The 26241-nt window shown below is 43.5% G+C and overlaps 1 protein-coding gene across 1 annotated transcript in view; it reads left to right on the forward strand.

Annotated features, from left to right (window-relative positions):
- Bcorl1 (BCL6 corepressor like 1) overlaps positions 1 to 26241 on the forward strand; it is a 63300-nt gene that overhangs the window by 35521 nt on the left and 1538 nt on the right. The window contains 8 exon segments of the mRNA XM_055612173.1: positions 330 to 410; positions 2293 to 2682; positions 6435 to 6658; positions 10192 to 10413; positions 12818 to 12984; positions 14114 to 14259; positions 21467 to 21544; positions 22596 to 22746. Of these exon segments, the coding sequence (XP_055468148.1) occupies positions 330 to 410; positions 2293 to 2682; positions 6435 to 6658; positions 10192 to 10413; positions 12818 to 12984; positions 14114 to 14259; positions 21467 to 21544; positions 22596 to 22746 (1459 nt within the window).

Below are 26241 nucleotides of genomic sequence, written 5' to 3' on the forward strand. Positions count from 1 at the left end.
TAGAACTTGATGAGCATAAAACAACCTCTGCATTATATAGGCAGAGATTGTACTTTGGGGCATGCTGTTGAACTGATTATGTATATTGCCTTTATTAGTGTCAGCAAAAATAACTCAGCCACCAGTTTTCAAAAACCACCACCATTCCCAAAAACAGATAGGTAGTGGTAGTGGCATAAGGAGAGTCAATTGTGTTAAACCAGGATAACTGCAGGGTCAGCACTAGCCTTTTGCCTTTCTCATTTGAACATCCAGTGTGGGCTTTCTGGTTTATAGATTTCTAATCATGATATTTCTGCCTTCTGCCCCTAAACCACACATCACTCCAGGTTCTTTGGAAAAGAAAGCAAAAAGCAGTTTCCGTGACTTCATCCCTGTGGTTCTGAGCACTCGAACACGCAGTCAGTCTGGTGAGTATGACTAAGTAAGAGTAAGAACTTGCACTGGCATCTTTGAAAAAGTAGACATGTGGCATGAATGATTTTGATGTTGGTGCAAGTAGACAGTTGGGATTTTGCTTCCCTGTGCCAAAATGACAGGAACTTTGAAGAGACAACAGAATCTTGGGTCAGGGCAGAGGGATCACTCAGAATTTTAGGACAGTTTGCTTAACTATGTTAGATTAGGGATTTGACATCATCTCTTGTTGAGAGCCAATGACAGAAAGAAGAAAGGCCCCTGCCACTCAGGAAATTTGTGCTCCAAAGTTTTGTATCTCATGATCATTGGGGCCCATCTCAAGTAAAAACATTCAACCTTTAGGTTTTAATCTTATCACCCTATGTGACAGGCATTACCAGAATTGGAAGGATCATTTGCTGTCTGGGCAAGCACAATTGCTTTTGGTCCACAGAACTTGTATTGGTTTAGATCTAAAGATGACAGTTGTTTACAGCTGTGCTCTTTTCTGCTGGCTCTTTGTTGGTACATAGGACAGAGATGGTTGCCTGCATTCACCCAGATTTCCATGCAAATCGGAAGGAATAGAGAAGCATGGCCCAATGAAAAGTCAACGATATTACATCCTGTTAACTTTCACCCTAGCACATGGCGAGCCTTATAGTAATTGGGGCTTACAATGGTGGCCTGGAGGCCTCAAAAAGTCCTGAAGTATCCTCTGAATCATCAGAGAGTGATTACATTGTGGCCAGTCCCATTTTTGTGTTAAATACATTGTGCTATATTTGATTCTTTGGAAATTTCTGCATGATCTCTATGGTAATCCTGTATTAACCAGAATATTAGATTAACTAGAACACTGTGTTCCTGCCTCGTCTGTATAGTACAAAGTTTAGTGGGATAGTTGCTGTCTTTAAGCATTGTAACCAACTTGAAGCTTTGGTCAAGGGTGTCTTTTTTTCCCCTCTAATCATTTTTTTTCTTCTGCTGACCCTACTGGGGTTTAGAAATTGTTGGGTTAACAGCTGGGCTTTGGGAGAAACATAGCAGTGTTACTGCTAAGGAAGCTGGTAGATCTTCTGTAGTGTAAAATCAGGGCAATTTAGGATTGTGCTTTTATTGTTAGAGTTAAGGGTAAGTGGGGAGAGAGAAAATAGCCTCTTGGTGACCCAGGAGAACAAGAAAGATGCTGTTTGTTTGGGGTTGATCAGAAGTAGAGAGGGTATGCTTTTCCAGCAGGTAGGAAATAGCTGCAGTGGATGGGCAGACAGGCTAGAGAGAAAACTCTACCCTTGAACTTCTGGTAACTCTGTAGGAGGTGGGATCAGTTTAATGCAAGAGGGCCCACTGTTTTCCACTAGGACCTACCTGAGTCAGGCTGCCTCATATTTGAAAGGGACTCCTTGCTTCTCTGTCAGAGACACTCTTTTGTGATGATTCTGTTTGGCCAGAGTAGGTGTGTTGGCTATATTGGTGGTATCAAAGAGTTATTAGGGCCTAGGTTGTAATACCAGGCTTCCTTACCCCATTGCCCTCCAAACAGCAGAGAACCGTGGCTCTCTCCTGCCCTTTATGTAATGCTTGGCTCCTGAAAAACACTCAGGGAGGGTTTATGTGTTGAATTCAAGTTAACACTGCATCATGGATGAATAAGGATAAGTTTTTAGTACTTCATAATTTTATGGTATTCGGGACTCTTTAAAGTAAGTACTTAAGAGTAAGACTTCTTTTGAGCACCAGAATAGTCCTTTGAGATAACTGTACCACTAATAACTGGCAAAAGCCTGATCTTGAACCCAATTCTACAAATTCCTACTCCAAGACAGTTATGTCAATACTGTATTTAATCCCTCAAAGAAGGACCTCAATGTTTTCTGTGTATCTCATGCATAGGAAGCATCTGTAGCTCCTTCACTGGTATGGCAGACAGTGACATGGGAAGCCAGGAGGTCTTCCCTACAGAGGAAGAAGAGGAGGTGGCTCCTACCCCAGCTAAGAGGAGAAAGGTGAGAAAGACCCAGAGGGACACCCAGTACCGCAGCCATCATGCCCAGGACAAGACCCTGCTGAGCCAAGGCCGCAGACATCTGTGGCGAGCCCGAGAGATGCCCTGGAGGACAGAGGCTGCCCAGCAAATGTGGGATACCAATGAAGAGGAAGAAGATGATGAGGAAGATGGCCTGGTGAAGAGAAAGAAACGGAGACGACAGAAGAGCCGGAAATACCAGACAGGAGAGTACCTGACAGAACAAGAAGAAGAGCAGCGGCGGAAAGGGAAAGCAGGTAAGGCAGCCCATGGGGCTGCTGTTCTGTCGTGATGTCTGGGAAACTTTAGGCATGGTGGCATTCATACCACCTGTTCACCAGCTGAAAGCCTTAGGACTGATAGGAACCTGGTGCTATGGTCTTCAACTGTTACAAGGGGGTCACTCATATCCACCTTAAGTATGTGGCTTTGAATTGAGAAGGAATGAACTCAGACTAGCTTAGAGGTGAACTGAGGACTTGGAGACCCTTGTTGCTTTTTTTGTTGTTGTTATAGACATCTGAACCTATGGTCCAAACCATGGTGACATTCCTGCATGGGCCAGTGTCATACTAGGGAGTTCTGTCTGGTTAGCTTGAAGGAGTCAAGTCTTTGTAGAATATAGGTTCTCTCTTTTGTAATACTGGGTTTAAAAAGTAAGAGGAGCCATATGTGATGGTATAAAGCTGTCATCTAAGCACCCAGGAGGTTGAAGAAAGAGGACATTGAGTTTGAAAACAGCCTGGTTACATAGTGAGACCCTGTCTCAAAACAAAGAAGGAGGGCATTGGCTTCCATACCTGGGATACCTCTGCTCACAACCTAGAAAGAAATGTAGTAGCTCTAAAGGCAACAACAACAACAAATACTTGAATATGTAAAACTCTGCTTCCTGAGCTGAAGCCATGGGAGCTTTTACGAGTCAAAGTTTTGAGGTGACATAGGTGGCATAGCATTTGTTGTTCCTGAGCTGTGAAAGGAGGCAGTTCAGAAAGAAAACCTTCTATGGCTGTGTCAAATGCTTGAAATATGATCATGGAGGGATAGACTGTTGCAAGAAACTTGCTCATCCCAGTATACTACATTAAGGTCCTTTCCCATAGTGGATTTCCAATTGAGCCAAAAGCCCATCTCAGGATTCCAGAGGAACATATTTATCTCTCCTTATTCTCTGACCTCTCCCCGTGAAACAGTCGATTGTCTCTTACAGTATACTCATTCTGAGCAGCTGATAAATATGTATAGTCTTCTTATTAGCCAAAACAGAAGAAACTCACATTGAGTAGGCAGGTGATCCAGGGTATGCTATAATGCAAAGAAGGCTTAACCTCATTTCTTACTCTGTTCAAGTGGAGCTGTAGGTGATACATATTCCTGCACTTGAGAGTAATTGAGCTCATTTTCATCAACTCTCTGAACAAGTGAGACAATTTTCACCTTCTTTTGCTGGAAATGTAAAGGATTGGTCATGAATGAGTTGTCAAACCACTGGCCTCTGCCTCTTGTTAGGATGCCGAGAAGTTTTTGTATCACTCAGTCCTCCCTAATGAAGGCTGCTTTTCTAGCTTGGGAGCTTCTCATAGAGTTATCATCTCTTTCTTTTTCTTCTTCCTCCTCCTCTTCTTCTTTTTATGAGACAGGGTCTCTCTGTTATATAGCCTTGGCTGTCCTAAAATATGAAGAATCGGCTAACCTTGAACTCAAAGAGCCTGACTGTCTCTGCCTCCTAAGTGCTAGGATTAAAAGCATAAGCTACAGCTTCCAGCTTGAGTTATCAGCTCTTTCAATGAGAAGGACCTCTTTGGAGTTGCCTCGTCCCATTTGCTACCCAATACGTAATGTAGAGAGATAAGTTGCCACAGCATTCATAATTCAGAATAGGGGCTTAGCCAGCCTTAGCTAGAACATTTAGAGTAACATGGAGAACACCAGTGATCAATGTATCTTGCTTGTTTTGGGGCCCAGACTCTTGAAAAGTAGATCATTCTCCTTCTCTGAGTACACAGAGAAACCCTGTCTCAGAAAAAAATGGGAAAAAAGAAACCTGCTAGAAAAGTGAAAATCAGTTTTGTGCAATCAGTTTTGTCACTGGGTATATCAACCACACTCCAGGGCAGGCCCCATACCAATCATTAGTTGGGTAACACAAAATAAGCTCCATGTTTGCTTGTTTGTTTGTTTGTGGGCTTTTTTGCTTACAGTTTTTTTTTTTTTATTGGTTTTGATTGTTGTGCTTCGGTTTTTTGGAGAGAGAGGGAAAGAACATAATGAAATTGGGTACATAAGGAGGTAGAAAGGATCTGGGAAGAATTGGTGGGAAAAACATCAAAATATATTGTCTGAAAAAAATTTTAATTAAAAAAAATCAAGGGAAGAAAGTCCTGAAATTAGACTGTTCTTGCTGGAAGTGTCATTTGAGACCACATAGCACAGCATTTCTTGGACACACTGTGAGGACCTACTAATCCACAGAGTGGAAGGGATAGTATAATAGCTAGGGCTTCTTTCTTATATACATAAGCTACAGCCAATTCTCCAATTCTTTTTCATTGTTGATGTTATTGTTGTTTTTGAGATAGGCTCTCTCTACATAGCCCTTGCTGTCCTGGAACTCTGTTTGCCTCCAAAGTGCTGGGATTAAAGGCTTGTGCCACCACCCCCAGTCAATTCTCCTGTCTTGAATGAGGACTCCTGTACTTGCATCTGTCCTTGGCAATTTCACATATAAGAGTCCATTTCAAGTTGGGGGGGGTGTGAGTTGAGAACTCTGGGATCTTGACTCCTTTATTTCACAAGTGGTAGAAACTGAGGTTGCAGTTACTTCATAGCCTTATTGATCTGTTGTGTGCTAGGCTTGGTGTTCCATCTTCTAAGAGAGATACCTTGTACCTATAGACCTTGCACTGAAGTCATATAATATTGATGTCTTAATCTTTACAACACTTTATAGAACATTTTGTTTGTATAACCTCAGTTAATTCTGCTATCATTTCTGGGACTTGAATTATATTCTTCCCATTTACAGATGAAAAGCCGAGGTTCAAAGAGATTAGGGTTGTTTCTACCCCATTACCATAGTTAATGGTAAGCGAGGGATAAAAAATGCAGTTTTTAGCTGGTTAAGATATTTATGTCCAATGCACAAAGTCTTGGGTTTAATTCCCAGTACCGCATAAACTGGCTGGGGTGGACTATAAGTGGAGGCAGGAGAATCAGAAAGTCAGAGCCATTCGCTACAAGTTGAGCTCAAGGCTGATAGTACAACAACACACAAGAGAGACCCTGCCTCCATACAAGGTGGAAAGAGAGGACTGACACCTGATGTTGGCCTCTGTAGCTCCTCATTACAGCACCTACACTCACATACAACTACATATGTATACATCCACATATACAAGCCATGCCTGTCTATTGCTAATAGATACAAGTGAATAGTTTATGTCATCTACACAGAGATTTAGGGTAGACCCTATGGTGTGAGGCTTTTGCTAGTGGAGTTTGCAGTAGACCTTTCAAAATTACAATTCCAGACACATGTTATTGCCATGTACCAGTGATACCAATGACTTGATTTCCAGTCAAGGAAAACAGTATCTTTATGACATTACACATAAGTTAAGCAGGCCCATACTGGATTGGGGGAATTTCTGTTGTATTGATCTTAGTGCCTTCAGACAGTGACTAACAGGGAAGCCAGAGGTGGGGAGAACAAAGGTTCTACTTTGTACTTAAATCCCACTGTACTTGATATTTCAGCAAAACTGCTCAATTGGTTTTTATTTTGGAGAAAGAAAAGGGATGAAGAAAAAGCTGAAAAGAGAGTCTTGTTTGCCCTGCGCTATGGGGAGATCCTTTTAAAATGGCTTACATTTGGGGGGCCAGCTAGATGAGCTGCCCCCTGCTGGCAGGGCTGGAAACTGTCTCCTGCAGATAGAAGAGAGATTTGTACAGTGAAGCACTAAAGAATGGTGTTCCATTTCTCCAACATTCTTTCCTTTTTCTTGTTTAGATTCAAAGGCCCATAAGCAGAAGACTTCTTCCCAAAGTTCAGAACATTGCCTCCGGAACAGGAATCTTCTCTTGTCCAGCAAAGCCCAGGGGATCTCGGACTCACCAAATGGTTTCCTTCCAAATAACTTGGAGGAGCCAGCCTGCCTTGAAAATTCAGAAAAGCCATCAGGAAAACGAAAGTGCAAAACCAAGCACATGGCAAATGTCTCAGAAGAGGCAAAGGTATGTGGCTACCGAAGGGGTCAGGATGAACGACATGAGCTAGAGAGGCAGGTTTTCTGCCAGGTCCCACTGGCAGTAATTTGCTCAGTGAGGGTGAAGGAAGCAAGTAGACAGGGGAGATTGACTGGTGTGTATGAACATATTCTTTAAGGGTTGTGGCAGTTTTGAAGAGTGGAAACTAAAGTTGTAGTTAACTATAGGGTTTAACCCCTGACTGAGTTCTTTCCCCAAACCATCCTTGTATCTCCTTTGAGTGAAAGACTATGGCAGTGTGCTAGCCTGAACAGATTGTTAGCATCTATTCCAGAAGCTTTTGTCTGAACTTAACACACCAGAAACCAGTTACAGAGCTCTCTGAGACAATCAAACTAGAATGTATAAGCCAGTATTTTGTTATCTAGACCAAGGTTTCTTGAGGTTCCAAGTTAGCTGCTTTCCCCACCCTGTGCCATGTTCTTTTACCTCTAGAGGAAGTCTATCAGCAAATGAATTGGGTTCTTACCAATGAGCCAGGCAAACGTTCTTTGACCCCTTTTCAAAATCACCAGTTCATTTGGTTCTGATGGTCACAACACTGGTGCTAGTGTGAGGTTCTACAATGTACCAGTAAAGAAAAATAAGACAGTCCTCATGTTGGGTGAGTTTTCCATTTGAAGGAAGTGAAGGTCCAGTGTGTACTTATTATAGTTATCTGTCATTGACAACAGAAAATCAAAAGATGACATTGGGCTGCTTTGGTTAGCTATGGATCTTACCCTTCTGTCTAGTTTTCAAGTAGGAATTCCTGAATGGTATTAGCAAATGATAGATGCTTGTTTTCTCCCCACCCCTTCCTCATGAATCCTTGTTGCAGCTTAGACAAAGCACTCAAGTCTATTTGCTCATCTTTAAAAATAGGGCTCTTTCTGTCTCACAAGGGTGCTTGGGGGAACAAAAGAGGCAATGGCTGTGATAGGGTTTGATAACCATAAAGTGTTCTCTGAGGGTTGGTATGCATCCTTGCACTTTAGGCAGAGACAGAAAGGAGAAAACTAAAGGTACAACATAACAACTGTGACCTGGCATGGCAGGATATCCATTCCCTGCAACCCATAGACTATGAGAAAGTTAGGGACCCCCTGGATGAGTGCAGAAACATGCTTTGTACTAAGTGCATCTTTCCTGTTGTCACTTTTTATTTGATGTATGTATTTATATTGTGTATATACACACATTAATGTGTATAAATGCAGACTCATACCATAGTACAAGTGTAGAGGTCAGAGGACAACCTTGAGTGTAGGTCTTTACTTTCTGTTTGTTGTTTTTTGTTTTTTGGTTTTTTTTTTGTTTTTTTTTTTTTGTTTTTTTTTTTTTGTTTTTTGTTTTTTGCTACATACACTGGGCAAGCTGGCATGAAATTTTCCGTGGATTCTGTCTCCACCTCCCATCTTCCCAAAGAGTGCTGGGTTTATAGGCACTTGTGTCACGAGTGCAAATTTTTACATGGGTTCTGGGGTTTCAAACTCAGGTCCTCATGGTAGTATGGTAATTGCTTTTACTCACTGAGCCATCTTCCCAGCTCTCCTGTTGTCACTCCTAATTCCTTAGTGCTTCTTGGAGATATGTACTTGTGTTCCAGTCATTTTATAGTAAGGAAGGTAAAGGACTCGTGTGAGGTGACTCAGTGGTCCTGCTTGCCAGAATCAGGACATGAAACAAATTGTCTGCCTCAGAAGGAACCCTGGTGGTCAGTGTGCCTTGCAGTCTCTGGGTAGGTGCTTTCTGCCCATTTCTGGGACATTCCTGGGAAATGGGTTACTGGGGAGGAAAAAAAAAACTGGCGCCTTTGGACAGTTCTAAGAGAGGCAGAGGTCCCAGGGCCCTGCCCTCCTTCCCATATTTCCTGGACACTCAGATGGCCCCATCCCACACAAAGGTAAGCAGCAGCTTGACACTAAGCAGCGTGTTCTTATGCTTCTACCTGGTTGTTCTGTCTGGCAATGTGTCTGCTGAAACGTTTTCCTGGAGAGGGTCTTGTCTCTCCCCAGGGCCTCCCTTCCTTCCTCCCACCTTTCTTTCTCTCCTAGTCATCACTATCTGCTCCAGTTACCTCCATGGCACGGGGCTATGTAGTAGGAAACAAAGCATGGGGAGGATGGGGGACATACCAGGGCATTGGACAAGGGCTCAGAGCCAGGGGGAAAAGGAGAGGGGCCGGGGTCCCCATACTTGTTCTCACTCCTCTCCCTGTCAGGCAGCCTTCTTGCCTGCTCTGGCAGTCTGGTCTTCAGAAAGAAACTTCCCTTTGGAGCCTGGGTTAGCTTAGCAAAAACCTGGGTACATTGCCCTGTGTCTTCCAGTCCTGCCATTGTATTGTCCATTTTTCCTGGCTATAACAGTATCATACCCCCATAGTTGATTTCTTGCTACGGATCGTACCGCTACCCCTTTGCCATGGAAACTGATGAACACTTCTTGAGATTTTCAGAGGGCACAGAGTTCCTGGACCTGCTTATTTTGTCTGTTAGTGCTTTTCTTGACTTTATGTGATTTTCTACCTAACTTTTCTGATGACCCAGGGCTTTGTACATGCGTAGCTTGAATCAAGGTAATCCATAATTGTGATAGATAATATACTCAACTCTGACTTCAATGCCATAAGCAGCAAAAGAGGTGACAGTTTAGAGTGTGCCCCTGAGGAACATAAGAACTAACCAGAGAGCTAGGTGGCAAAAGTAAAGAAGGGTTACTTGACTCCTGAGTTGAAGGTCAGCTTAAGCAATGTAGTGAGATATGGGTTAAGCAATGTAGTGAGATATGGGTCACTTCTGAAGATAGAACTCTCAGAACATTTGTAATACATAGTCTTTGCAATCGTTTGTTGTCTCAAGGAAAGAAAGTAATGCTCGGAAGGGTTAGGCCGTACTGCAAATATTTTAACTAGTGGATGGCAGAAGCCAACTTCAAACCCAGTCCTGTCTGGCTCCAGATTCTAACAGTCCACTCCCCTGGATAGGCCTGAACATAGTCTTAGTCTATGGTATGATTAAAGATGGGGAGAAGGCCAGTGAGGTTGGATATGGAGGCAGGTCTATACAGTAAGAGTGAAGGTGTTGAGAATTGTAACCAACCAGACTGCTGCCTCTGTGTCTCTTTGTTCACATAGTCTATAGACACTGCTTCAGCAAATGGAGATTAAGGCCAGGTAAAAAATGCATGCCAAGTGCTTGAGAGAAGCTGAGCTGTGTCTATCCAATTCTCAATCCTCCTGTTATGCCATGGTTTATGGAGCTGAGGATCTGATTCTGTTATCATTCACCCATGGAAATGCAGAAGAAGCTTTCCTTATTTTGAGAATAGTTTCACACTGCTGGTGACTAGCATAGCCTCCAGTCTCCAAGCCAACAGTAGACTGGCCACTTGGCATACTCTCAGTAAAGGACAACATGCATACAGGATGTAGTGAGGTGGCTTTGGTAGCCACATGGCATGACTATGATGAATTATGTATGTTGCCTGGCATGACTCAGGACTTCATTTCTGTTTTACAGAACAAAGGTCGTTGGAGCCAGCAGAAGACACGGTCTTCTAAATCTCCCACTCCAGTGAAGTCCACAGAACCATGCACACCCTCCAAGTACCGAAGTGCTGGCCCAGAAGAGGCCTCAGAGTCACCCATGGCCCGGCAAATTCCCCCAGAGGCACGGAGACTTATAGTGAATAAAAACGCTGGGGAGACCCTCCTGCAGCGAGCAGCTCGCCTTGGTTATAAGGTGAGGAAGCTTTCCCTGAGCAGGCAGTGACAACATGACATTGGCCTGGCACTTAGGGAGCAGCTATACCACTGGCTCCTATGTGGTCTGAGTCTGTCTGGTCTTCCTCTACTGTCCACATTGCCTCTAAGACTGTCTTGCCCATTATATGGGAAGGTAAGCTCACTGAAATGTCAGTTCAAGGTAAATGCAATTGAAAAGGGAGCACAGTATATCATCCACTGCATTCCTAGGCTAGGAAGGGGGTTTGGGGATTTTTGCTTTGTCTTAGATTACCTGTGTAGGGGTGATTAGTGCTCACACTTTATCTCCTGTAGTTTCTGCTCATTTTGGCTTTCAGTTAGAAGGGTCAAGAACATGTTTAATAAGGAAAGCCCTAGCTAACCCACCTGTATTACTTACTTCCTTATGCATAGGAAGACAAGCCAGCAGTTCTCTCTCTCTCTCTTCCTCTCATTCTTTCTTGTTTTTTTTTTTTTTTTTTTTTTTGAGACAGGGTTTCTCTGTATAGCCTTGGCTGTACTGGACTCGCTCTGTAGACCAGGCTTGCCTGGAAATCACAGAGAACCAGCTGCCCCTGTCTCCTGAGTGCTGAGATTAAAGGGGTGTGCCACCACTGCCTGGCAAAAGCAGAATTTCTTGAGCACTTATTTTATCATATTAAGGACTTTGATTATAGTAAACCTATTGAGGTAGGTCTTATTCCAAAGAAAAGCCTAGATTTAGCAGTATGAAATGATATGGTAAGATGTGTGTGGAGTGAACCAGGTGGCCATCCCAATCCCGAGGAGGTAGAGGTAGGCAAAGCAGCAATTAAAGGCCAGCCTCAGCTACATAGTGAATTCAAAGCCAGCCTAGACTACCTCTGACTATCTCAAGAAAAAAAAAACTAACTAAAATGTGTCCAATATCATTTATGACAATATTTTTGTCTAAGTTCAAACAAGTCCTGTGATTCCTAAGTGCTGAGGAGTGATTGGACTCCCTCATTTATCTTGATGAAATTTACTTGAGGCTATTGTATTGGTGTATATGTTAATTCTTTTTTTAATTAGATTTTTATTTTTTATATTAATTACAATTTATTTACTTTGTATCCCAGCATATGTTAATTTCTGCTGTTTGTTAAAACAAATAGCTTTGACTATTTATCTTTGCCCCCCCTTCCATGATGTTTTTGTTGGGATTTGCTTGTGGATGTGGACTTACCTGCACTCCAGAGGTTGCCTTCTTTATTAGGCTATCTGTACCTATAAGTGTACAGGCTGATGTATGCAGCTTTCATGAGGTCCCCATCAAGCAGCCAATTCGCCTTTCTTGAGTATTTAGTATGGTTTCTGCATGGCTGTCAGGGAGGACCTGACGATGCACCGAAAACCAGTCTCTGCAGAAGCAGCAAACAAGCGAGCATTGGGGAAGGAGAGAAAAGAGCTGGAACTTGATCTGGGGAAGAGAGGGCATCTATATTAGTGAGATTATAAGAGGTTCAAGTAAAAGCAGTAGGGTGCTTTGTGTGTATAAGAAGCAACACCCCCAGCCCAGGCACACAGAAGTTACCTCCAACCATCCTCTCATCTTGTCTCCCAGTCTTCCTTGAGAGTTCTGACACCAGAACGGTAATGGGTACCATGTTCTGGAAAGCCAGTCACCCAGTGGCACTGCCAACCCCCATCCCAGTTTATTCATAGCTTTATCCCATACTAACGAGAGAACTTAGAGTTCTATCTCTGGTCCTGTCACCTCATCAACTCAGCCCCAGGAAGGTAGGCATTACCCAAGGCTAAATGATAGAAGTGTATTGTGGCGCTAGAGGTATAGCTCAAATTGCTTTGCACAAAGCCCTGGGCTCAATTCCCAGCACTGCATAAATTGGGAGGAGTGGTGCATGCCTATAATCTAAGTATTCTGGAGGCAGAGATAGGAGGCTCTAAAATTAAAGATCATCCTTGGCTATATAGGAAGTATAAGAGCAGCCTGAGCTACAATGAGATCCTGTCTCAAAGCAAAAAAACAAAACTGAATTGTGCTTGGTGGGGTGACTGGAATTTATGATCCTGTCAAGAACAGAGCTCCCCATCCATGTCATATGAAGCTCAGAAAGGTGAGTTCTGGGCAGCAGGGGATCCTCACTGAGTACCTCATCCCAGGGATCACCACCCAGATGAGTACTCTTAGCTATAAGAAATGTCTAAGTCCTCCCAAGGGAACAGCTCAGAGCTGGGGCCCTGGTAATGAAGGCTAAGGACTAACTGGTTACAGAAGATTTTGAATTGTGGCTTTTGTTTCCTCATAAAAAGAACAGGCTATGAGACTTGGCACATAACTTGTGGAGTGGTGAATCTAACAGGGATGATTCCAAAAATGAGACCTCTCTTTGCTCAAAGACCTGTCCCCATCCCCACAGGACGTCGTTCTCTACTGCCTCCAAAAGCATAGCGAGGACGTGAATCATCGTGACAACGCAGGCTACACAGCCCTGCACGAGGCCTGTTCCCGGGGCTGGACTGATATCCTGAACATCCTGTTGCAACATGGGGCTAATGTGAACTGCAGCTCACAGGATGGCACAAGGCAAGAAAGCTGCTCCTCTGCCAAGTCTCAAACTTCAGTTCAGTCCTCCACTCCAGAGGTCTTACTCTAGGCTGGATATTTGCAGCATGTTCAGCTGCTGTTGGCAAAAAGGCTTTGACCAGGAACCCTTTAGAAAGGATTTCGGTGGGCTGAAAGTAACCTGTTTAGGGGCAGGAGCTGATGAGTTCCTCAGTGGCCAGTCCATGCTGGACTCAGAAAAAGCTGAGGTTGTTCAGGGTTTATCCTGTCTCATGCCAGGTCCACTCAACCTTCCTGAATAGCATCCTGGTGGGCCACTTATCTCATGTGGAATTGATGCCTTAGGATAAAAACAGAAAACTAATATTGGGGTGACAGTCCAGATTTGGATTTTGTAATTTGATATCTATGCACGTAAGAAATTAGCTTCTTGGCTCTATGAGATTGGCCTAGTACGTAAAGGCACTTGTCATCAATCTTGCCTAACAATCTTGGCTTCCACATCATGGAAGGAGAAAACGGATTCCTGAAAGTTGTCTCCTGACTTCCACACACATATTCATGCCTACATACAGGCACAGTGAATAAACAAATGCAATAACATATTAATGTACACACATACACAAACATTAAGTACTTGCTGTGTCTTAGAGAAGTTGCACCTGTTCCCCTCGGTTCTACCAAAGGATCCTACTTCAGGAAGGATACCGGGGGAGCTGCAGAGCAAGTAGAAGGACCCAGATCAAAATGTACAGTCTGTGTGCTTGGCTGATACCTGGTGTGGAGTCTCCCTTCACACCACCACCCTTAAGAAGCCACCTGGGTCTGTCCTCTTCAACAGCCACCCACATCTTTAATTTCAACTTCCACCAGGGACTACTGTACCAGTAGATCTATACTGTATTCTAGATACTGTCTGAATATGCAGGGGAGCACAAAGTGGGGATGAACATGAGAGAAGAAAAAAAGAGCTTCACAGAGATGATATGTAGAGTTGTAGGCCAGATGTGGCTCCTCTGCTCTCTTTCCCATGTTACATTGGGATTACCCTGAGGTCACCATGCTATCATCTCCCTCCCCTTCCCCCTAATATGGTAACCTGAAAGTTCCCCTTAAGTATTAGAGTCCTGACACCATATGACTTTCACAGGCCAGTTCATGATGCTGTGGTCAATGACAACCTGGAAACCATCTGGCTCTTGCTGTCCTATGGAGCTGATCCCACCCTGGCTACCTACTCGGGTCAGACAGCCATGAAGCTGGCCAGCAGCGATAGCATGAAGCGCTTTCTCAGTGGTAAGCATGGACCAGAATTGTAGTCAGAATCCCCAGGGTTGGCCTTGGGCTCCTCAACTGAGGGGCCAGTCTTCAACAACTGTCTAGACAGCTCCCACGAAGGGTGTTCACCGTCTTCAGCATTCTTTCAGTGTCTTGGAAATTTCTAGCTACTTTAAAAAGTCCCTTGCTGTGAGTGTCCACATCACTACCTGTGAGGCCCTCACATCCTACAGGGATTCATTTCACCACCAGGTGTCTGGAGCGAGCCTCCTGATGGGACACTGGCTATACTCTTAGCTGAGAGCAAGATATGTTGACCTGTGCTATGAATGGAATGTCAGTGGTAGGGAACAGATTATCTCTATTTTGCTGTCTCTGTAATATCTCCTTGATTATAATTAAAGTGCCTCTGGGACCCTTCCTGAAGCTTTATTCTTTATGTCCTTTCTCCTATGCTAACTTTGATATTTCCTGTGCATTTCAATATTTCCCTCCTCTCCAGTCCTGTCTCTTCCCCACCCTCCACCTTCTAGTGAAGTGTCATGTTCAGGCTCATGGTCAGGGCCACAAGCCACTGCATTGATTTTTCTCTCTAGTAGGTAGTACTGTGTCTGCCAGTAGGCAGTTGCTCTGACTGAGTTGGACAGGTGGGATGGACGATTAAAGAGAGGAATCTAGTTTGAGTATACTTAGGGTCACTTCCTTCTTTATCTCAGGGTATTGGAACCTTCCATTTTTTTGTGACATCAGATTGCCTGAGTAATAAAGGCTGTAGTTGGGAGTTACTGCTGTGACTTCAGTTGTGGTAGAATAGTCTGTTCCCTCCTCTCACTCACGCTTAGTCAACTATACCTGCCAATGATGCAGTACTCAGTTTCCAGGTAGAGCCATGCGTACTTAAGAAAGGTTTGCTACCAGGCTGTGGTGGCACACGCCTTTAATCCCAGAACTCAGGAGGCAGATGCAGGTAGAGCTCTACCTGGTCTACAGAGTGAGTGCCATGACAGCCAGGGCTACACAGAGAAATCCTGTCTCAGAAAGAATAAAAGAAAGAAAGAGAGAAAGGAAGAAAAGGAGAGAGGGAGGGAGGGAGGGAGGAAGGAAGGAAGGGTAAATGAGTAGATGATAATGGGAAAAGTAAGAGAACCTATACTAAAGGCTCCCATGGAAGGGAAAAAAGGTGAGGAATATGATTTTTATATTGTAGAGGCTTCAAAGAGGCAACAGGATGACAAGTTGCCTAGGACAGTTTTGAGTTGTGATCAGCCAACCTCTAGACAGTGATCTTCACTAGTCCCTGAAGTATATGTCTTTCCAGCCTTCCTTAACCCACAGGCTGTGGGACTGGAGGCTTCCTTTTCCACTTCCTTACCCTGACTCTGGTTCCTTGAGCATCTGGTCATCACGAGACACAGTTACTTAGGGATTTCTTTTCATTAATCACTCAGTGTAGGCCAGTGATGACTGATACTCCCTTTAGCACAGGTGCCCCAAGGATTCAGCATCTGTAGCATCTTCCCACATGTGCATAGCCATGTACATTCTGTCTTAGATACCAGCATGGCTCTGTGCACTCTGGATTCCCAGGACCAAGTATGGACTAGTATCTCTACAGCATGCCAGTGCAATGAAGGCATTGCGTGAAGCTTTGTCTTTCATGCTTGTCTGATAGGAGGGCTATGGTAATACCTCTGGCTACTTTATTGAATAAATGAAGAGGAATTTCTTCCCCGATCTCTTATCTAAAACTCTAAAGGACTTTTATGTTGACACTTTAGGGGTGAGGGTTGAGACAGGGTCTCTCTATGTAGTCCTGGCTATTCTGGAACCTGCTATATAGACCAGACTGGCAGCGTCTGCCTCTTGAGTACTGGAATTTAAATGCTTGTGCCACCACACCTGGCTGACACTATTTTTTAATGGCTGAAACAAAATGAGAAATAAGTACTTCTTCTCTTTTTTTTTTTTTTTCTACAAACTCATCCTGATCTCCTAGATAATCTTAAAAAGAAAAAACTTTTTTGAGACAGGGTCTCACTATGTGGCTCTGTTTGGCCTGGAACTTGCTATGTACACCAGGCAAGCCTCAAACTCAGAGGTCTGAACTTTTCTCTTAAATAATATCCACTTGCCTCTGGCCCCTGAGTTCTGGAATTAAAAATGTGTGCCACCACACACATCTAAAAAGATTTTTAAAACATGTGTGTATGTGTATAATATGTGTGTGTGCATGCATGAATGCCACAGCCCACATGTGGAGACTTTCAGTGGATAGCTTTCAGGAGATCAAACTTAGGTCATCAGGCTTGTGCAGCAGGCACTTTTGCCCCCTGAGACATCTCATTGACATCTCACTGACACCACCCCCTTTCCTAACAAAAAGTGCTTGTTGCTGTTGCCAAATCTACAGACTTTTCTGAACTCTGGTGCTCTTGCCTATCTGGCGGGCATCTTTAATTCAGGGACGTGTTTCCCAATTCATGGGGAAGTCATGATCCAAGGGAGTGGGGCAACACTTCTCCATGTAGTGGTAGGGCTCTTGTTATTAGGGGAAGTTCTAACAACCTGGCTTCAGACCTTGCTATGATCCTTCAGTGGAGGCAGGCATTTACAGAAGTCAGCAGGTCCCCCAGGCAGGGAGGACTTAGGCCCCAAAGCCTTTTCCATATTCTGTAAGCATCAGGCTTGTGCCTTGTGTATAGCTTTAAGCTTTTCTCACTGTATGCAAGGCTCTTGTTCTGGAATTGTTGCATAGGACTGAACGCTTTTAAGCCCCCAAAAGGAACATCACTGTTTCCAGAGTTCCTGTAGCAAGTTCCATAAAACAGTGATTGACCTGGCTTATGTGTGGACTCCCTTAAGTTAGGCTGACTCCAGCCAGGCCCATTTCTTCTGACCTCATAGATGGTAGGTAGAGTATAGTAGTACTTTATTTGTTCTTCTCCCCATCCATTTATTGAGCTCCTGTGCTGTTTTGGATGCTAAAGGCCAGACAGTAATCCCTTTCTACCTTGTTGTGGGGCCTGGAGCATGGAGCTGTCCAACACCCACCCTCCTGGAGACCTTTGAAAGGCTTTGCCTTGGGTCCAGATTACTAATTTACCTTTGACCCTTTAGAAAAAAAAAAAAAAAGCAACGGCTAATCTAGCTGATGTGGAAAAGAACACAGATTGGAAGGAACTGTGTAGATTGAGGCATTAGAGAAGATAGGGGAACTTCTTTTCCTTTCACTGATGAAAGGGTTAGCATTGACCATTTAAGATCACCAGAGCACAGATTTTTTTTTTCAATGCCAGGGACCTCTGTGATATGATTCACGTGAAAGACAGCTTGTTTGTTGCTTTTCTCCTTTAATGTTCCTCAGCTGGTGATTTATCTGGTCGGGAGGGATATGATAGAATGCTAAGATCTAGAGAAAATCTCCTGGCTGCCACTCCATACATGGTAACAAGGGACTCTGTGCTTAACAATGAGGTATGGAGGGTGCTTTCCATCAAAAGATGTTGAGTAAGATTGATGGAGTAAGATTATTAATTGATAAAATTAATGATTTCAAAGTGATCAGTTCAGTGGCCTTTAGTTCGTTTGCAGCATTCCAGCCACTATTGTCTAGTTCTGAAACATTATCATCGTCCTACAGAGAATCTTGTACCAGTTAAGTGTTTGTTTCACATTGCCCCTTCTTCTCAGCTCCTGCCAGTTACCAATCTGCAGTCTTGTCTCTGTGGATTTACCTATTCCAGACATTTCATAGAAATGGAACCCTACAGCCCTGGGGCTTCAGTGTCTGGGCATAGTCATGTAGTATATTGGTTTCATAGTCCATCTATATGCTAGCATATTTCAGTACTACATTCCTTTATAAAATTCTCTTTCTCCATCCTTTTATCTCCTAGTCCATCCTTCTGTCTGTCATTCTGTGTATATGTGTGTGTAGGTTAGAGGACAAGTTGTGGGAATTGAGTCTGTCCTTCCATGCGGGGCCCTGGGATTGAACTCAGATCTTTAGGCTTGGTAACAGATGCCTTTACCTACTGAGACATCTCTCTGGCCCTACATTCTTTTTTATGGTTGACTAATAACGTGTCAGTGTGTGTGTGCATGTGCCATTTTTATTTGCTCATTCATGCATAGCCATTTGCACTATGTCCATCTTTTAGTTTTTCAGTACAGCTTTGATCATGCATACACAAATACTTGTTTTAATACTCATTGTCAGCTCTGTTGCATGTATACTTAGAAGGGGAATGCATAGGTTCAGGGCACTTTTTCACACTAAGGAGAAAATCTTGAAAGTTTGGTGAGGATGGAGAAATAATCAAAGAAAAGGAAGGCCACACATTTTGATGGTGTCATATCTGAGGCGTGTGCATTAAAAGTACACCACCAATTGACTCTTGCCATTTCTCTGTCACTTACGGGCTGTTCCAACTTTAGCATCTTTGCTCATGCCAGTTGACTTTGGGCTATCTCAAAAAGGCAAGTTCACCTGTCCACAACAAAGCTTTGCAGACAGTGGAGAAAATTAAAGGAATGTGCTGTGGGCTCTGACAGCAGTGCCTAGTGAGGAGCCCCAGGAATGTGGTCAGCTTGACTTGCTCTGATGGAATCCGTGTGTGACTGGAGTAGGGGTGACAAGGGCAAGAGAGTACGTATTTTTTTGGCAAGCTGCTTAAGCCAGCACTTGGTGTCTCACTTTATAGTATGTCTCTCTTTCCACTCCCCCTTCCTCTTCTCTCTCCTTTCCTAGTATGTTTAGTAAGCTCTTCTTAGGTACCAGCATAGGAGAGACAATAGTGAACAAAATAGACCTGGTTCCTGCTTTTGTAGAAATAAGGACCTCCTTTCTTTACTTCCCATGATACAAAGTATAGAACTAGACTTAGTAGACAGACACTTAACCAACAGACACTTCTGACTCAGGCAGTACAGTGTACAGGAGAGTAGGGAGGCAGCAGGACCTCAGGTTTTATATGACATGTGCAGAGGTCTAATCTACATGACTTAAGGTTTTCCACACTGCTATTACTTTGAAAGCTGTTCGCTGGTGCCTTTCCAGTGGGAGCAGTAGCTCTTCATGTTCCAAAACATGGCTAAGAAAGGAGTAGCTTTGGTACTTTGCATTAACAGACCGTTCTTGCCGCTGGATTGGCCCAGAGGAGAGGCATTGGGTGGCAGTGGTATTTTTCAGTGAAGGAAGCAAGCTGTGAGAAATAACTGCCAAATTCCTCCTGGGATTGGCTTTGCAGGTGGTCACCCTCATCTTCTTGCATTCTTTGGACTCTTCTTTCCTTTTGCCTAGGTGCTACTTGAGAGTTGGTGGCAATCACCCACAGCTCAGTCAACCTACTAATTGTACTATTTGGTACAGTGGCAACTTCCTAGCTGTGCACTTACAGACAGCACATTTAATTTTGTCAAGAAAGCCAGTTATGCCTGCTTTGTATCTGGGTGGGAATAAAAGGTAAAACTGTTCACGAGCTGATGCTAGGAAACAAGGAGGCTGAGGGTGACCTGAGGTTCATCTTTAGAGTTAGGAAACAAAAGTTAGGTTTTAAAATTCTTTAATTGTGGTAGTATATACATAGAAGACCTTCAACTTTAGCCACATCAGACAACTGGGTGATGGAGGGCTGTCAGTTTACAGTGTCATACAACAATCACCACTATCTGGCTTCAGCACTTCTTTGTCATTGAAGAGGGAAACCCCAGCTCCATTCTTAGTCACTTCCCTCACCCACTCCCAACACTGGCATCCTCAGTCTGATTTCTGTCTTATTGGCCTTGACTAGTCAGGACATTTCATTGAGATGGATTTATATAATATGTAATATGTGGTCTTTGTAACTGAGCCTTACACTTAACATCATATTTTCAGGGTTCATCTATGTGACATAGTGGTTCTCTGTTCTATGGCCTTTTGTTTTAGTTACCATCCATGTTGTTCATTTTTATGGTTTATTTTATTCTGTGTGGACATTAACTCATTTTGTGTATCCATTAATCCCTTGATGGACATTTGGGCTGTTTCCAGCTTTTGACCATCATGAATAGAGCAATCTCCATTCATGTATATGAAATTTTGTTTGGACACCTGCTTTCAATTCTCTTAAAAGTTAATTTATTTTTTTGTGTGTGTCTATGCATGTATGTATGTCTCCCTTACAGGCCACATCATGTGTGTAGCAATCAGTGGGCAGATTTGGGGTTGTTGGTCATGTCTCCTTGTTTTACAGCAGAATCTGTTTTTGTTGCTGTGATTCCAGCCTAGTTGGTCCTTGAGCTTTTAGTTGATTCTCCTGTCTCTACTTTGAGTCTAGACATTGGGGTTCTGGAACTATAAAAATTACTACCACACACAGTTTTTCCCTTGCCTTCAAGGATCACATTCAAGTCACCAGGCATGTGCAGCAGGCACTGTTACCTGTTAAGCCATTCTCTAGCACCTTGCCTTGAGCTCTTTTGGGTAGAAGCAAAAGGGATTTTGTTATTTGGTTTTCTTTCGTTTTGCTGAGACAGGGTTTCTCCTAGTGGCCCAAGCTGGCCTCAAACTCAATTCTCATGCCTCAGCCTGCTGAGTAGTAAGGACTGTGTGTTCCTGTGTGTGTTCCTGTGTGTGTTCGTGTGCGCGTGTGCACGCGTGCATGTGCTGCCATGCCTAGCTTTATGGATATTTATGTATTTTTTGAGCTATAAATTAAACTTAGAATTTTGCACATGCTAAGCACGCATTCTGTGACTGAGCTACTCCCATAGCTACTTAGCTATAGGGTTCTGCCTATAGAGAAATGCCCTGTGCTCTTTGAAGCTGAGATCCCCAAGCTACACACCTAAGGCTGATGTATAAAAGAGAGAAAAGGCCCAGTGGAGACTGGAGACTATACATATCACAGCTACCTCCAACCAACTCTTGACATACAGGAATGTAGAGACAATGCTGCCAAATCTTCAAAGTTTTATCTTTGTTACATAAAATGTTGGAAATCTAATTTTAATTTAAATCCCCTTGTTTTAAAATACTAATGCTGGTGGCTATTTTTTTTTCTTTTGGTAAAAACTAGGCCATATATCAGTGGGCTATGTGGGCCTTCTCCTTGCTTGCAATTTGTTGTGAACAGGAAGTGGACCTCTTTCCTGTCACCCCTGGTCCTTCTTTCCCACCTCTTTTCCTATGGGTAATCCTGGAGATTTCCTCACTGTCTCACACTTACTCTATTTTCATCAGATCACCTCTCAGATCTTCAGGGCAGAGCAGAGGGCGATCCTCGTGCATCCTGGGATTTTTACAGCAGTTCTGTGTTGGGTAAGTTCTAAGTGGAAAGAATCATGGGGTATGTCTCAGAGATAAGAACCCCACTGTGGATGCTGCTTTTCCTACATGGTAGTAGCTTTACAGGCCCTTTCAGCCCTTCCCCCTCAGACTCAAGAGGCACTAATTTAAAGCCTGAGATGCCACAAGGATTTGCATAAAGTCATCCTCTTCTGCCTTCTACCTCTCCCCACCCTGGGTGCTTTGTAAATCCTAGTGTTACCTCTTTTGGTACTGCTCAAACTGTAGAGGATGTCAATCTGGCAACTTTCATTATCTTTCACTCTGCCCCTATGATGAAGTCCTCATTCATTTGTTTTATTTTCTTCTCTGGGTTTGGTTTTGCCTTTGCTTTGTTTTTTTGAGACAGGGTGTTACTATGTAAGTCTGGCTGGCCTGAAACTCACAGAGATCCCTCTGCCTCCAAAGAACAGGTGTAAAGGTGTGGGCCACCATTCTGGGTTCAGCCCTTGTTTTTGAGACTACTGCTGTCCTGAGCCCTTAACCTTCTGGCCCAAGCATCATTCAGTAGAAAGATCAGCAACCTTTGTCTGTGATCATCGGGCATTTGTCCAGTGAGCCAGGGGCTGAAGATTAAAAGCAGAAGGTTGGGCTGAAATAGACCCAAATGATTGATGGGGGGGGTACCTTCTGAGTCCCTGGACTTCAGGATCAGGCCATGAGGTGGCTTGGGGAACCTATAATCAGAGGATAGTTGTTTTATTTTACTTTAGCACTTGATGGCTGCTAGTGTCTTCTGTCTTTCATATGAAACGACTGAGTTGCCATCCATCAGAGCACTTTACTTTTTACAGTCAGAGGGTAGAGAAGGATAATGGACTTCTGGCCACAACCCATTTCCTTCCAATACTAAAACTTTCATATGCCCTCTTGAGGATGCAGGCCCAATAGTCAATCCAGCCAGGGAACTGTGGCCTTGTATTCATCTCCTAAGCAGGCCCTTTATATTCCTTTATCTGGCTGGAGCTTTTTCTTCCTTTCAGTTTTGTGCTTGTAGCTGATTCCCTGTGTACTCACCTTACAGAGAAAAAAGATGGGTTTGCCTGTGACCTTCTCCATAATCCTCCTGGGAGTGCCGAGCAAGGAGATGATTCAGAACAGGATGACTTCATGTTCGAACTCTCAGACAAGCCTCTTCTCCCTTGTTACAACCTCCAAGTGTCAGTGTCCCGTGGGTAAGTGTCTGAGAAGTCTACAGGGATTGTGTGACAGTATCCTGGCAACACAGGTGGCTACCTCCTAGAGTAGGTGGAGCTCCCCAGAAGGAAGTGAAGACTGTCTGGAGAATGAGTGCTGGAGCAGAGGAAAGATGCTCAACTCCTCCAGTCCAGACAGAATGTAGTTTATATCCAAACTCAAGGTTCACAGACCTCTAGAGCTATACCTTGGCTATCAACGTGATGCATTTCCAGGCCTGCAAATCTGAAGAATTTTGTGCACTGTTGCTGTGTATAGGTGATAATCTAGGAAATATTTGGGATGATGAACTATTAGAATCTCTGGAACATTTTTTGTGGTTTCTGGGGACAACTAGAAAGAGTATTTGCAATTGAGACTCCAGGAAAAGCCAAGACATATAGTTGTCATAGCTTGGGATCCATTAGGATTCGTAAGCAGTCCACAGCATAGGCATTCGTAGCCTTAGAATCAGTAAGGTGATTGGCACTGCAGGGTCAGATGACTGTGCCTACTACATGGGAACACCCATTCCTTGAAGGCTAGAGTATACATGATACCTTGCATTAGACTGAGCCCAACTGACTCTTCGTTGAGAAGGGAGTTTGTCAGCTTTCAAGACCATGCATTGTGATGACTTTTCCAATGCATCAGCATGTGGAAGTGCTAGGTGGGTTAATAAGAATGCTTCATAAAGACACTGGAGAGGTGGGTCATCGATTTAAAGCACTTGGAGAGGGCCCAGATTTGAATCTCAGCACCCACATGGCAGCTTACAACCATATATAACTCCACTTCCAAGGGATCATGCCCTCTTCTGGCCTCCAATCACATATGTGGTGCATATACTTGCATGCAGGAAAACCCTTAAACATATGAATATAAATACACACATATATATATATATATATATATATATATATATATATATATATTTTTTTTTTTTTTTTTTTTTTTTAATGCAGTATCACGTATCACTTAGCTTTTTGTTCATAACCTCCTTGTCCTTCTGGGCAGAAACTCATCCCAGAGGACTGGGCCTCTGGGAATTCTTCCAAGTATTCAGCACCTCCTTGTCTGAAACATGAGCTTGGGCCACAGGCAGTAAAAGGACCTAGAGACAGACCATGAGCAACCAAGAGCCACATGCCACCCCGTAAGCCAGGGGGGTATGGGTGATTTGCCTATTTGTGTAGTGTGTGTGTGTGTGTGTGTGTGTGTGTTGCCTGCAGAGGCCAGAAGAGGGCATTGGATTTCCTGGAATTGGAGTTATATACAGTGAGCTGAGCCACCATGTGGATGATGGGAATTGAACCCAGGTCCCCTGGAAGAGCAAAGAGTGCTTATAACTGTCGAACCATCTCTCCGGCCCTTTTATCCTCACATTCTTTGAAGGAGATAGTCCACAAGTATATGGTATTGATTGTCACTTTCTCTTAGCCTAGAGCACTCCATTGCCTAATTTTATGATGTTGGCAGGCTTTGCCATCACATGGAAGAAATGTTGAATTTTAGGGAAAATGACTATGAGTATAAATAGGTGAGGGTGTTTTTTGTTGTTGATACAAGATCTTTACGTATTCCTGGCTGGCCTAGAATTCATTAGGAAGTCCACGCTGACCTCAGCCCACCTGCCTTAGCCTCCCAAGTGATGTAATTTCAGACTTGAACCACCATGCCCAGCTAGATAGGTGTTTTAGATACTGCATGAAATGATTGATTTCATAAGCGTGTTTTATGTACTGGATCAAACTTTGAGATCCACAGCACAGATAGCTCTGGCCTTCCAAAAAAGTCAGTGAGTGTAGTAGACTGATAAGTATGCAGTTAACTTTAATAAAAGACCAGATTCCTAAGCAGGTTTGTTACTATAAAAAGAATGTCAAATGAAAAATTAAAAGTTCAGTCTGGGGGTGCTGCAGAGCTGGCTCAGAGGTTAAGAACATTGGCTGTCTTGAGTTCAATTCCCAGCAACCACATGGTGGTTCACAAGCATCTATAGTGAGATCTGGTACCCTCTTCCGGTGCACAGGCACACATGCAGGCAGAATGCTGTATAAGTAATAAATAATTTTTTTTAAATAAAAAGTTAATTCTATCTTGAGCTCTATTCCTAGGCACTAGAGAAGACCAGTTTTATGTCGATTTTGTAGCCTTTTGGAAATGGGCTGTTGGACCTATCATAATAGGGCTGAGAACCCATTGTCATGTAGCCATAGAAGATGTACTGAAAAAATCAGTTACTTTGAGGTTGTGTAGGTTTGAAATGGCATCTGAGCTGGGCTAAAAAAAGGAGAGGCATAGGGCTGGCATGAGCCAAAAGCACTGTAATAGACAGGCTCAGGTAGTTCAGAAAGTGAAAGCCAGATATAGTGGTACACACCTTTAATCTCAGCACTAGGAGACAGAGGCAGGCAGATCTTTGTGAGTTGGAGACCAGCCTGGTCTACAGAGAGAGTCACAGGTGAGCTTACATGAGATCCTCTCTCTCAAAAAAAGGATAGCTCAGAGGTTAAGAGCACTGGCCTGTAGGACCTCTGTTCAATTCCTAGCACCTATATGGTAGCCCACAATTGTCTGTAACTCCAGTTATAGGACATCCAACATCTTCTGCAGGCACCAGGTGTATACAAAAACCAGACATACATCAGGCAAAACATCTATATACATTTAAAAAAAATCTGTTTCTGGTAGGACAGGGGCTGCAGTGTGGGCAAGTAGATGTGGGGAAGCTGGAGATGGAGTTGAAGAAGTTGAATTAGGCTTATCTTTGGGCAGTCTGGCTTACTATTACACTAAACCATTAGAACTTGCTGGGTGGGCTAGAGACATGGCTCAGAGGTTAAGAGCACTTGCTGTTCTTGCAGAGGTCAAAAGTTCAATTCCCAATAACCACTTGGTGGCTCACAACCATCTATAATGAGATCTGGTGCCCTCTTCTGGCCTGAAGGAAGAGCACTGTATACATAATAAATAAATAAATCTTTCTAAAGAAGAAGAAGAAGAAGAACTTGCTCAGTGACCTGGAACTTAACTCTGTTGACCGGACTGGACTTGGATTCATAGAGATCTGTCTGCCTCTGCCTCCCAAGGGCTAGAATTAAAGGCAGGTGCCTCCATGCCTCCTGCTATTTTATTTTTAATTGTGTATATATGTGTAAATTTGCGTGTGGATATGGGCACATAAGTATGGGTACCTGAGGACGCCAGAGGTGTCAGATTTCCTGGAGCTAGAGTTGTAGTTACAAGCTACCTCATGTGGGTGCTCACTTCAATTTGAGCACTCTAGAAGATCAAAGCTAACCATTGAACCCCAAGTTTTATTTGTTTATTTTTGTTATTTTTGCTGGAAGCATAGGAGAGTCATTGAAATCTGTTCAGTGAGGGGAATAGAGGATCAAAATTTTCTTTTTAGAAAAGAGAATCCAAGGGACTCTTTGTCTTACTTTCTGCTCAGCACCTCTTTCTTTAACCTACGTACTTAAGCCTGTATT

The sequence above is a fragment of the Psammomys obesus genome, unplaced genomic scaffold (assembly GCF_907164565.1).
Source record: "Psammomys obesus unplaced genomic scaffold, mPsaObe1.curated_primary_1811, whole genome shotgun sequence".
NCBI lineage: Eukaryota > Metazoa > Chordata > Mammalia > Rodentia > Muridae > Psammomys > Psammomys obesus.